The 14,842-nt window shown below is 42.1% G+C and overlaps 1 protein-coding gene across 1 annotated transcript; it reads right to left on the reverse strand.

Annotated features, from left to right (window-relative positions):
* Positions 1-6,028: 6,028 nt before the first annotated feature.
* LOC308101843 (uncharacterized protein) lies at positions 6,029-7,796 on the reverse strand (the record flags this gene model as incomplete). Its single annotated transcript, XM_080451346.1, has 2 exons — positions 6,029-7,359; positions 7,640-7,796. 2 exons carry the CDS (start codon positions 7,794-7,796, stop codon positions 6,044-6,046), a joined length of 1,473 nt encoding a protein of 490 aa, XP_080307472.1. The 3' UTR covers positions 6,029-6,043.
* Positions 7,797-14,842: the final 7,046 nt, after the last annotated feature.

Consider the following 14,842-nt stretch of genomic DNA (forward strand, 5'->3'; position numbering starts at 1 on the left):
GCGGACCATGGCACACCACCGCGCACTTTCTAAAAGGTGCGCAACTGCGCATAAAATTACGCGGTGATTACCCCACAATAGATCAATTCGGAGGCGAATGTGGCCATATAGACATGTCTCAAGTAGGACCGTGATTATTAATAGGTACTTGAGGTGACCTGATACCTGAGGCCTGAGCCGTCAAGACGTCCCTTGATCCGTAATTTAAGCAAATAAATTCATTTTTCGTACATTTTGAAAGTCATTATTGGATTATTGTTGTAGAGATAGAATTGTTTGGAGTTCAAGCATGGATAAAAGGGAAGCTAGGCCCTTGATGGACCACTAGGGCCATACTTGTCTGACTTAAGATAGGCTTCAGGCATTAAGCAGCACCACAGTTGAGGATAGCTTGACGCTTAAGTGGCTAGAGTGTTGGGACTAGAAGCCTATATTATATGGGCTTACTGGAGGCAATTATTTGATTGCACTCTGAAAAAACTGCATGGTGGCTTACTGACAATTACACCATTTGACATTACAATGGCCTAAGCGTTACAGGTGTTCTGCTGATGCTCTTCTCCAGACTGACTCAGAATGAGCGAACAGTTCAAAACCACTTTGACAGGATGGACACGTTGGCTGTTGTGGGGTTGAAACCCGTAACCTTGCTGCTAAAGTTCAGTGTCTCCACTCACTAAGCCACTTGCTAAATGCCATGATGTCTCATGACCTTTAGGTATGACTGTCTCAACAATGTGGGACCTACTATTTACTGCAGCTATCCATAGGGAAATAAAAAGTGGTCCACAATATATATACCTTCCTGACATGACAGATGTAGACTACCTGGTCTTCCCCAATGAACCAACCTGGTGCCCTCAGCAGACAGTGTGCACACCGGACTTAATGTTTTAAAATACAGTACAAAATAAAATCTAAATAGGCTAAACAACACAAAAGCCAAACTTTATTCACGTGCTACTGCAAACCTATGTTTGTGTTTTTCATAAACGTACATGTAAGGACACATCGTTCTGCTGTGATGCTGATCCAACGGTTTCAAGCCCATCTAATCCCCTTCTCTGTTTCATTTAGAGGGATTCTTTTTTTATTTAATCCTGTGCCAAAAGCCTCATTTGGTACAGCAGATAAATAGACCCATTGACTTATCCAGATGCAATCCCAACTCATGCGATTAATTGGATGAGACAATAAAAGAGTCAAAATGCATTTTGGATATAGCTCCCTCACTGGTAACATGGAATACTTAAATCATATAGAACCACTGAAGTGGGTAAAATACCAATGCAAACAGTAAGGTTAACATGTTTGCATTAGCAAAGTGATGGCAAAGGGTCTAATGGACTTGATGGGCTACTGTTCACAGCAGATGGACAGGGTCACACGTTCTGAGATATCATAGGTGCTCAGTGGGGTCATGAGCCCTTCCAATACAATTACTTAATGGCCTCTACAATTACACACATTGTATAGTGGTCGCACCTATAAATGTCAGTCAGCGGAAAGGAAGTGGGTTGTGGTATGTTGGAGCGTGAGTATAAAAGCTTCATCTGGTCAAAGATGTTCAATAAGGACGACACAGCTGATGAAAAGTCCAAACAGCACTCCATGTACAGATCTATCAAGAGCCATTTTATCAGTATGCAAATGAGTATTTCAGTCGCACCGATGCAGGATTCCATCAGCAGTCACAGTTCAATAACTCTTCACTCTTCAAGTGTCTGGATAATGGTCACTGTGACTGCACAGCATGCAATTCAAAACCTCAACCATCCTTCACTGGACAATGCTAGCCAACTAACAAAATGCATAAGGGACTGAATGCCCCCTCCCCTACACACACACACACACACACACACACACACACACACACACACACACACACACACACACACACACACACACACACACACACACACACACACACACACACACACACACACACACACACACACACACACACACACACACACACACACACACACACACACACACACGCATGAACATCATTGGAGCCCTATTTCATTGTCAGTGATGATGAGTGAGTGATGGACAGGAGAGAATGAATTCACAGCACACTATCCATGTGTGTGCATTTTCATGCTGCTGGTACTGTATGTCAGCTAAAGTCAACGCAAATGCTTACGCACTGCCGTGGGCAGGCAAGAAGGGTGTTCTGCCAACCGGCTTCGTCACAACATCATACAGTAGGTGTCCTATACATACCAGTGCCAAGGAGTCCCTGCTACTGCCCGTCTGCCGGCCACCCGCTTGCCTGCCTCACTATGGCAGATTGCAAGAAACTGGCATGCATGCAAGCACATAGCCAGAGAAACGTGTGTGTGTGTGTGTGTGTGTGTGTGTGTGTGTGTGTGTGTGTGTGTGTGTGTGTGTGTGTGTGTGTGTGTGTGTGTGTGTGTGTGTGTGTGTGTGTGTGTGTGTGTGTGTGTGCATGCGTGTGTGCGTGTTAGGATCCCACTTTGACTTTCATGTGATAAAATACTTTTTCTCAAACTATCTACCGCTGCATACTCTGCCAAAAGCAGGAAGTGATGAGCAGTGAAACAGAGGAAAAACTTCTGTTCTGTTATAGTTGTTGTGTGTATAATAGGGTCAACATTGTTGACCCTATTATACACACATGTTGACCAATCAGCGTAACCCACCACGAGCGACGCTGTTGATGGAATTCACCATGTCAAACATGGATATAATAATACGGTTGCTGCGGAAGATGTGGTAAAATTCCCTGCTTGGGAGACACTTGTCCACGTGCAAAGGAACCAAAACACAGAACACAAACAGACAGTATCCTTTGATGGTCCAGTTTCACTCAACTCCCTCCCCATGAGATCGGGGAATTCCAGCAGGACTACCATTTTGTTTGCCAGGGCAGTTCCTCATTTACAGAATGTGTAATGCAATTTAAAGTGTTGATACAGTTATATTTTGTTGTTGTCTTTGTCCATAAATAAGGTGATGGGGGGTGCCTGGTGGCTCAGACTATTAGTGCACAGATGCCTGTTGTGAGTGCAAAGACCTGGGTTTGAATCTGACCCATCTTGTCTTGCATGCTCTCCTCCACCTCTCTGCCCTTGCTTTCATGCCTCCCTACACTGACCTATGTGAAATAAAGCATAGGCCTAACCAAAAACAAATATTTTAAAAATAAATAATTAACCTCAGTTATGCAGAGCCCTCCTTATCCAACCTTAGACACAGCCCTCGCCATTGGCTCAGGCTGATTTATTGTCAGTTGGACAACTTCGTGCAACGATAATGCCCCTATGATAATGTCTGTGTCCTTAATTCATTCATTACATCTGTGGGTCGATGGGGGGTCCCCAGATGACAATAAAGTGACAATTTAAGGATTTGTAAGACCTTTTTAATAAAAAAAAATATATTATATATTAAAAAATATATATATATACACAGTATATAGTTTTTATAGTTATAAAAGTTTATATAAATTAATATAGTTTGCTGATTAGTAATCAACAAGCTATACTTTAAAGAACTGGTCAAACATTGGCCAAATTGTCAAATAATTTGAGAAAGAGAAAGAAAAAAAATTTGCAAAGCCTTTTGAGCTTGTAGATCGGCTATTTTCACAAAATGTAATGTCTCAACTTCTACAATTCCAAGTGCTTGTCAGGGTGGGGGGTCCCCAAATAATTACATTCAAATATGATTCTTTTGGTGGCTTGCGGCCTGAAAAGGTTGAGAACCAAAGAGCACCTTGCCAAGGACAGTAATGATGGAACTGCTGAAGGAGATGTGACTTTCCTAAGACAAAGTACACGAGACAGGGTTCACTTGGCAGGGACTCACTGTATGATTCTGAACAAAGTGTCACTGCTCTATTAAATAATGGGTAGGCCTGTACAAGACTCTGCTTATATAACGCCCCCTATGGACCAATGTCTGTCATTTGTCATGATCTTATCTATGTTAGTTTTGCCCATACATTCTGTACAATTAACTTTATTTATAGAGATTATGGGAAATAGACTGTCTTTGCTATGGGTAAAAGCTGAAATGTTTACTATCATGTTTCTGGTTTCTGTGCCACATTTCAAGTGGGTTTATCATTACGTCATGATTTTACAGCCTTTCCCCCAAATAAATTGTTAAAAATTGATTGCAAAATAATTTCGTCACATTTTGACCAATCTCGTACCTTTCTCAAACTGTTCATGCATACCCTCTGGACCTGCCCAGCGATTTGAATCTCAATCGGATTTAGCTATGGGAGAAATGTTTTTTCCCCACAAAATTCAAAATGGCCGAAAAACATGACACTGAATTGAAAATGAATGTGGGAGGTAGAAGAGTTCTTGACTTTCTCTACCTTTCACTAGGTTTTTAATTTACCAAAATGTGATGTTTGAATAAGCCGTGAGGAGCTTCAATGTGTTTGAATGAAATGCCTATTGTGAGTCATCGGGACCGAGCTATGAAATGAGAAATGAGCTGAAGATAAAAAAAAAAGAAAGGAGCAGTCGCTCAGCTGGTTCAAGAAAACAATTACTTTTTATTCATAAACCTTTTTTCCTCTCATAAAAATAACAACATCAATATTCATTTAAGATAATGTAGAAACTGTTATATACAAAAACTCTTTATTTAAAAAGTTAATATAACTTAAGGCGAGTTAAATCACTTTTTTTGCAATACCCTGTTAGTGACAATTTCACCAAACTCTCACCATTTTGTTTTTGCTAAAGTGAAACATCACAATATATCTCCAGGGAAATAATACCCAGAGAGCCCCAACCACCCAAGGTAAAAACCTCCACAGGCCACAGCACAAACTCGCAGCAATGTGCGCTACTTGATTACTTCAAAGCAATGTTTGTATCTTCTAGCTCTGCTAGTTATCTCCAGCTTGATTATACATTACTTAATGTACATACTATAAAGTAAAACCACATCATGAAGAAAGCTAATAACACCAACTGTAGTCTAAGTGTGTGTGGTCCCTTTCAGGTAGATAGAAGTTCAATGAAATAAGAATTGATCATATCAACAGAGAAGTGAACAGATATATATTTTTAATATATCAATTTCGTAATATTTAAAATACTCTGCTGTGCTGAACAGTAGCACCCATATTGTTAATGAGTAAGAATGCAATTTGTCCCTTTAAAAATGGAGTTCAAAAGTGTTTGATGTAAAATATACACTTAGCTATAAAAATACAAAGAAGTACATTCCTACAAATATATTTATTTCCCATTTATGATAGGCTATATTTTTCCACAAATGTAATAATTCATACAATTGGAACACAACACAGGGGACTAAATGACGAAAAATATCAATGACAGCCAAATAATAAAAAGTTAAACAAACACCAAATCTTGGCAAAAGATTGACAGCTTATGGTCAAAGCCAATAAAATGTTCTCCTACAATCATGTCATAAACGTTGTCAGTCTCGTTCAATGTGGAGTGAACGACTGGCCTATGTACGCCATTGAAAGAAAAAAAGAACATTGACATAAACATGCATTTTACGAACCATTTTCCAAATCATTGCTCTAAAAGTTCTAAAAGCACAAAATAAAATAATCTTATGTGGAAACGCAATAATCTTTTTTTTTTAAGTGTTAAGTGCAATCCATCCTCAGTTTAACAAGGCGGATGGTAAAGGTTCTCTTGCTGAGGCTGGAGCTGTCCAGCTAAAGCGGTGCTGAACAGTAGCCATGCAATGCCGCACGGGAGTTTGCTTTCTGTTCGCTGGAACAGCAACAAGTCACTGTTGATGTGCTATTAACCCACTTTTTTTTTTAACAGTTTATGCATATTGCATAGAGTCAGCAGCATCAACAGCAGATCACAATAAAGACTAGACAGCAATACCCCTCTCTAACCCCACTCTAGCCCCTCTCGCAAAAAACCTTCACAAACGTGTCACACCACAAACGCCGAGACACTGACAAAGTGTTAGTGATTCAGCTCGCTTTATCTTCCAAGACGGAAAGATTAGAATGTGGACACACAGGGCTATTGTTCTGTGGACTTCATTGGGCTCCTCAGATTCCCTCGGGAAGAGTGAACGGCCACGTGTTGATCACTTGTGGCTTAAGTTCCATTTTCTCCTTCTGTTTCAGATGCACACGCCCGTGCCGTTTCCTCTCGTCGCTCCTGGCGAACCGTTTGCCACAGGTGTCGCAGGAAAACGGCTTCTCGCCGGTGTGAGTCCTGGTGTGGGTGGTCAGGTGGTCGCTCCGGCTGAAGCTGCGCAAACAGATGCGGCACTGAAAGGGTTTGTGACCCGTGTGGATGCGGATGTGCCGGTTGAGCTCGTCCGAGCGAGAGAAGCGCCGGTCGCAGTTCTCCATGGGGCAGGTGAACGGTTTCTCTTTGGCTTGGCCGTTGCCGGCGGCTGGGGCTTTTCTGGCGCGAGGGGCTTTCGGCACACGCGTGGTGTAACTTTGGGCAAAGGAATCTGGCAATAAGGAAGAATACAGAATGGAGTCTATGGTGCTCGGTACAGCAGATGGCGTGTATGAGGAATCACATTGATTAGTGGGCAGTTGGCGTTCAACTGGGAACGTGACTGGTTTCAGGTTAGAAGACAGGCCCATTGGTGCTGGGTAGTTACTGTATATACTGGAGTAGCTCTGAGAACACGTTTCAGAGAAACACGGCTCCTGTTTGATACCCCCTTCCACGTTAAACTCCATCTCTGGGTTGGGGCAAATAGGAGAAAATGTGTCTAAGAGTTCCTTTACATCCATTTGCTGCTCTGGGGGGAAGTCACTCGACATCGGGAAGGACTCGGTTTGGAAGCCCGTGTCCATGTACTCAGATTTGGGGAAAGTACCCCATTCGTAACAGCTGCTCTCAAACTCGTTCTTGACCACCACGGGGAAAGAGGCGGCTTCTGACTTGGGCTCCACGGTCTTGGGGTCTGGGACCTGAGGGGCACAAAAGTTCAGCTGTGGGCAGGCCGTATCTGGAGCCTGGCCTGCTGTCTGCTCTGGAGAGTACACGGGAGGAGCGGTGGAGTTGAAGGACTGATGCCTCTTGGCACCGGGGTCCCCAAAATCGTCATGGCCGTTTTCCACTGGCGAGGGTGATGGATACGTTCCATGGCTGCTGACATTACTCTGCTGTAGTAGGCCTACTTCAGTGATTGGCACCGTAGATATACCAACAATCTCTGTAATCATGTTGAGCAGCGTTTCTGTGCAGCACGACGCCCCTTGAGATGCTTCCACATAGAAGCTGCCGGAGTAGGCGACAGAAGAGGAGGGGGTGGTGTAGCTGTCTTTTGGGTTCTCGCAGGAGTTAAAAGCGAATTCTGAGCTGGATGCTTCGGTTTTGAGGGTGACGGGGGCTCCCTCTGCAGAATAAAAAAAAAGACAACTTTGTCATCACTAATGTTTTATTCTGATAACAAGCAATCAGTGCATATGAAACGAAAAAGGGTGCACCGTTACATAAACATGCACGTGTGATGCCTTATCGCCCTTATTATAGATGCCAAGCATAGCCAAAGTAACCAAGTGCTATGGCTGATATTGAAATCCACACATCTGACTCATTTAATTTGATTCACTGCATGCATGCACGCACGCACATTTCACAGCTCGTGCGCTGCTGTTGCAGTAATGCAAACTCACCATGGCCAAACTGAGCAGGTACCCCCCGCTCTGCATCCGCGTAGACCTCCTTGCTGTCTTTCCGCACGCTATTTTCCATTCCCATGGAAGAACTGTTGCAACTGTCAAAATGTGGGTAGAAAGAATCCTTGGCATTCAAATCCATGTTGTTCAACATAATTGCGAGCTTAGAAGTCCGTATCTCCAATGTGGGTGAGTGGTAGAAAACTAAATAAAAAGCTAAATTCTTCTTTCACCACGGATCGTATACAAATTATCCAAGGAGTGTAAATATGTCAAAAGGTGTAAAAAACAACAACAACAACAACAACAACCCCAAAACAATTCCTTATCGTCCAGTTAATTTGCGTGTCGGGTTATTTGCTGGTCCATCGATATCTGTTGCTGTGAATGTCAGATCAGCGACTACCGTTGTCTCTCCTTATATACACCTTGGCTGTTCTCTCGGCCCTCCTCCCCATTCATCACCTCCAGTGAGAGGATTCCCCGCTGCGTGTAAACTTCATGCCCATACATGGACAGAGGATGTGACGGGCTTCCCCCCGAAAAGGAGCGATGGATTTGATGCCTGCAACAAGTGGCCGTGATCTGGTAGCCACTCCAAGTCTGTTATGTCTGAGAATCAGCGATTGAGCAGTAACCATTTGTGATGTAAACAACATCACACATGTTCTGATTATCTGAAAAAAATGTGCTTGTGGTGGACATTTTTGTCAAAATTCTATTTTTGCCATGGACATACAAAATGAGTAGACAAACACATAAAGAGCTATAGCCCTAAATGACCAGTACAGGTCAGTAACTCTGAGAGTGGGGGTTTGAGAACCACTGTCCTAGACTAGTGGACTCCTAATGTCCCATACATAGTGTCAAAGTAAATCAGTGTCATACATATTCTGAAGAAAACCTGGAGACTGACATGCAGTAATTGGGTCTCATGATCAAAATGAAGAAATGGTGTGTAAAAACAAAATCTATGCATATACACACACACACACACACACACACACACACACACACACACACACACACACACACACACACACACACACACACACACACACACACACACACACACACACACACACACACGCACGCACGCACGCACACGCACGCACACATGCGCTATTGTTTTCCCTATACCCCCTGTATGAGGCTGAGAGTCATTTCGAATAGTTATTATCTACCACCTGTTACTTGCAGACCTCTAGTAGCCGCCGTTCACTACGTCGTTCAAGGATGGAAAAACTTAAGTGTCAACAGTAATGCGAGCATTTGAATAATCTCATAAGAACACTACAGTGATGTCCGATAGATCTCGATATAGATCTAAACTCCCCAAGAATGTAAGAATCACAACATGTGAACTAAAGTGAAACCTGGGGGAACGGACAAATCTGACACATCGTCACAACTGTTCAAATGATTGTCAGCGGGAACTCAAGGATTGAATAATGTATTGACTGAAAGACAAAGGAAGGGGGGATAGATAGCAGTGGCAAAAGTGCATATTTTATCAAGCAGCCATGTGCATGCTGTGGAACTGAAAATAGCAGATCTACCAGCTCATTTATAGCATCTATGGCAGATCTAAACTCATTTGTGTATAGTTGTGTGCTTGTAGATTGGCTGTTTTCACAATTGTATATATATCATTTGACAATTTGGCCAATGTTTGACCAGTTAAAAAAATAATAATATAGTTTTTTGATTACTTTTGATGCAGTACTGGTCTTTTTCTTTGCTTTCTTTAGGTATTAAAAGGGTTACTTAAATTGTCACTTCACTGTCATCTGGGGACCCCCCTCAAATCATGTGGGGACCCAACCCACAGGTTGAGAACCACTGGCCTATGCAACTGCTCTGTTTTTGTCAGCCACTCAATACCGCTACCAGGTCGCTGGAGAACGTGACTGCTCACATTGAGGGAGAATCTCCTTTGCCTTTATCGGTCGATGCCACCCCGAGGTGTTCAATGGTTGACATTTCCCATCCGTTTTTATTTCATGTTCAGTTTCACACCTGTTTCCGGATGCACACAGAAGTGGTCGTATTTTGTGTAATTCTCTGCGTGGAAACTTGGCGAGTTGCTGTTTCAGCACCACGGAGAGCGCCAGTGTGGCGGTGACTCGAGCCGATAGGGTTGTGGCCAATAGGCATTGAAAAATGACCGTGAACAAATTGCAACAGAAACTCTTTAAACTTTTTTTGTTTCAGAAATATGTTAGTAATAACATATCAAAAGTCCTAAGAAATCCCAGTAGTGGAACATATTGAAAAATACTGAAATAGGCGATGTCACAATTTCCCATTGACGCCCATGTTAAAAAATGATTTAAGCATGTTTTCTTGTCTATTTCCACACAAAAGGTTCAGTAGGCTACTGTCCACAAAACTGTGTTGGATGCAATACAGTGCTTGTGCCAAAAAAACTATCAAAAATCTTAACCCTTCAAGTGCCATTTCTGTACATTATGCATGTTTATGCACTCAGTTTTCATGTTAATTTCATACATTATAATGTGAAGCACTTAACGCTGCATTTTCTGTATGTAATAATGATAATAATAATTATTAATATTATTTAAAAAATATATAATAATATACTAAACCCCAAAATAGTATCCTTTCATTCTTAACTGTAACTGTCAAGTATTTATTGTGGTCCAAGTCAATTTGACAGCCGCATACAGCACCGTCTGGCATCATGGAGTCTGGCACCATGGAATCCACCTTAAGTTGCTGAGGACAATCCGTGATCGGCATATGTTGAACTTCATCGTGGAGATGCTGTCAAACTGCAGCTTCACTCTAGACCATATCGATGGCCAGCACAGCAGGCTCAGAAGACTGCGGAATGGTGTCCCCTAAGGGTCTGTTCTCTCCCCAATGATCTGTTTAACATCTACATGACTTACCACACCCAACATCTAAATACAGTTACGTGGACGACCTAGCCATCATAATGTGATCACCAACATGGAAGAAAATACCAACTGGGTGGCCGTAGCTGAATGGGTAGAGAGCTCGCCTCAGAAGCAGAAGGTCCCAGGTTCGATTCCCGGCCCGGCTAATTAGTGAGGTGTGCCTATGCAATACACCTAACTGAAAACGGAAGTCCTCCCATGGGATCTAACAGGCCTAATAATTATTGAAGGTGATGGAAGACGGTCTCAACCAAGACGTGGGCACCCTGGTAGCCTACCTCCGGAGGTGGCATCTGTAGGCAAAATCAAACATGTTCGTTGACAGCGCCTGGAATTCAAGCAAGCCCCACCCAGGAGTTGGAGACTGATGCTGATGCTGTCACAGTTGAAGGCAATGGACCCTCCTGAACCACCTACCCACTGGGGTTGAATGCTTCAAATCATCAATGAAGAAGTGGGGCTTGTCAAACAGCACAGAATGCCAGTGTGGCGAGGATGAGCAGACTGCTAAACATGTAATTACCACCTGTTTCCTATATGGACCACCCGCATAAGCCTACCTCTTCGACGTAGGACCAGAGACCAGGCATGGCTACGTGATGCTGGACATCTGGAATACATCAGATCTGCTTGAGTGATGGTGCCACTATTTGACATATTGGATGTGGTCCACAGTACATTTATACCACACGGTTAAAGTTATAATCAAAGGTTCCTATTTTGGGGTTTAGTAATACGAAAACTATATGGTCTGATGATGATAATAATAATGATGATAATAATAATAATAATAATAAACATAATTATACTTTCATACAGAAAATGCAGTGCTTTCCATCAACAAAATCACATGAACAGTACTACACATAATAATGTATATGAAATTAACATGAAATCCGAGTGCATAAACATGCATAATATACAGAAATGGCACTTGAAGGGTTAAGATTATATATATATACATATGTTTTGCACAAGCACTGTACTGCATCCAACACAGTTTCTGGTTGATTGTGGACAGTACTAAACCTTTTGCGTGGAAATTAGACAAGCTTAAACAAGCTTAAATAATTTTTTAACATGGGCGTCAATGTAAAATTGTGACAGCATTTTTCAATATGTTCCACTGCTGGGATTTCTTAGGACTTTTGATATGTTATTATAATATATTTATGGAAAAAAAAGTTGCTATTTGTTCAAGGTTAACCCCTTATTAGTGTGTTGGGGGGGGGCCCGGGGCCCACCTGCCAGGTCTGAAATTATCATACCATAACATTGTAGGTTACAATATCGGAATACGCCTATGTCCACAAAGAAACCCGCAGCATATAAGCTACTGCAGTTAGACAGCATGGCACATGCAGTGAAATATAGCCCCAGCGATTACTGAAATATTCTTTAATTATTATTTAGGCTAACATACCTATGCCATTAGGACCAGTTGTCCCAAAATAAACCCAATTAGTCTACATCAGTGGTTCTGAAACCTTTTAATTGCAAGGACCCCCATAACTCTGAGAGTGTAGCTACAAATGGAACGCCTTCAAGGAACCCTGAGGGTCCCTGGCAGGCGCGTAGGCAGGAGTTCTCAAAGTGGGGTCCCGGGACTCCCTGGACCCCACTTTGAGAACCACTGTTCTACATCATTGTGCTAGGCTATAGGATCTATACAGTGCAATACTCATGAGCAGGAGCTCTAACAAATGAGCATTGAGTCATCTTTTTGAAGTTACCGTGTGATAATAGCATATACGCTCTTTCATTTGCGGCGTTGACATTCTCCGGGAACAAATTGTTTTCACCTCTGATGTGCCCTCTAATTCTAGGGCCCCCGAGATGTTTAGTCTCACGGAACTGCCTTTAAAGTAATTCAGTCTATCAAAAACCAACTGGATCACGGGGAGTTCACGTCACGAGACGCTATTATGATGACCGCGGCGCTGCGGCTTTAACCTCTCTTTCCTCCCATAAATGCCAGAGCACAGGACCAAAGTAAAAGCATTTATGTAATGTTACCACTTACTGACATAGCACAAGGGCAATCGCATAGCACCTGTAAAAGTAAAAAGACTGCCTTTATTGTTTGCCCTTTTATTCAAATTGCGTGAGTGAGTGGGGGAAAAGGGAAAATCGAGGGGGCGCTTTCGTTTCTCGCACTTGAGATCTCGAGACCAGACAGTGAAACTAATGAAAGTTTACCTCCATGATCTAAGAACATAGACTTCAAAAGTGTTGGCCATGAGAGGAAGATGAAACATATTGTTATAATGAAAGGACATCTAAGCACTCCTTCTGAGTGGATCATTTCAACAAAGTAGAACTGAGACATACGCATTGATATAGTCATGGACTCAAGTAGTATGTCTGCCTTATTAATTAACCAAAACCAATGTACAGTACAGTAGGCTATTCCTTTGAGCTCCTAGAAGACAATGATCTCTAAATGGTACACTGTAATCTCTATAGTACATACATACTATGTGCAACAATCTAAGCCAGTATAGGGAAGGATTTCGTTATGTGCCTCACAATTCAACATAATGATCAGTTCACCACACCTAGTCAACCTAATTTAAACCTAAACCAATCTCAGAATATGCTACTTTCACACTTTTGTAAAGTGGGATTAGGTCTACATAGTTATTCAAAGGCGATCCATAGCAGGTCATGGAGATATAAAAGCATTCATAAAGGTTCTCTAATGGTCTCTAATTTAAAGACAAGCGACTTTCAGTCATTTCCCCCATGTCATAGGCTACTATATCAACATATTAATGTTGGCTGTAAATAAAAACAACTCAAGTAATACATCTTATTCTATACAGAATCTCATGGATATATTCCCCATCTAGATGTGGTGAAAAGCAATACAATTCAGCATGGATTAACAATACACTACTCAAACTGCCATCTTGAGAGATACTAATGGTCTCTTAATGAATGCTGCATGCTGGATGTGCATCTTGTTACTGGTGTTAAACCTACTGTAATTGACATAATTGATGTTGTTATGTTATTCTAGTTGACTGATTGAGGAAATGGGTTGGATTAGTAAATCAATGACTGTCCAATACCAATAGGTAATAGTAGTAGATATTATAAAAAATATTATTATTATTATTTATTGCCATATTTTAATTCATTTTGAAGAGAACCCTTGCAGTTGCCTCTGATGTAAATAATAACATTTTAGCTATAATTCAGTACATCACTTTTTTTTAACAACCTTTTTGGTTGATCTTAACTAAGGCGCATAATAATGCCAGATGCCAATGCATAAAGAGAATGACAATATTCTACATAGATATGGAAACACACATTTAAGACTTAAATGCTTTGCTGAGCATACCATATGGTAATAACATTCATTTCATATGCATATTAATTTAAATTCATCGTCAAGAACTCTGGTGTTCTCGTTCCATTATTGCTATTCCAACTTTCCAAGATACATAGCAGATTATTTTCTAGCAATCCCACAATAAAGCAAAGGGTGGTGGTATAAGATCCAGAGAAATGTGTCTACCCTACCCCCTCCCAAAATTACAATGTGACAACATGTCACATCTTAAGCCCCCCTCCCTCCCCAGGCAATAGATGAGGGAAACCGCTGCATTTTAAAGCCTGGACACAATGCAGCTGGTTAAGAAACCGCAAAAAAAGGGATTGAGAGTGCTAAGAGCAGAGAAACCTCTGCCGGAAACACAACTTGCTATAAATATAAGATACTCGCTTCAGCTGCCAAGATGCTCTCTCCCACCCCCCCCCCCCCCCCCCTCTCTCTCTCTCTCTCTCTCTCTCTCTCTCATGTTGGGTAATGCAATGTTACAAATATATCATTCAAATGCTGGACAATCAAGAAATGCAGGAAGTGAGAGGGAGAGACACAGAGAGAGAGAGAGAGAGAGTGGAAGCATAATTCTTTCTCTCTTTTGAAGAAACCATCTCTCGCATTCTCCCTCTCGCTCAATGTGGGAGTGGGTTAGGGAAGCCCGGTACCTGGCCCCCTATTGGATCACTGTTGGCAGTGGCAGGTTTCCCATTGCGTTCCAAAAATACTTACCCACATCGCCCACCTCGGTCCCCAGCCGCCTGTACTCTCTGCTTCTCCAGCAGGGATAGGTTAGAATCATATATTCCGCTCTCCACTAATCGTGACTGCGGTTGAGGGCATCAGTGATTCTTCAGCCATGCCCCCAGACTCCCCCACACAGAGCACGGTGCTAACATGGCTCCCCCACCTTGGCCCTCTTCTCTGCAGGATCCATACAAATTC

Source organism: Gymnoscopelus braueri (genome assembly GCF_963280865.1).
Source record: "Gymnoscopelus braueri genome assembly, chromosome: 2".
Classification (NCBI taxonomy): Eukaryota; Metazoa; Chordata; class Actinopteri; order Myctophiformes; family Myctophidae; genus Gymnoscopelus; species Gymnoscopelus braueri.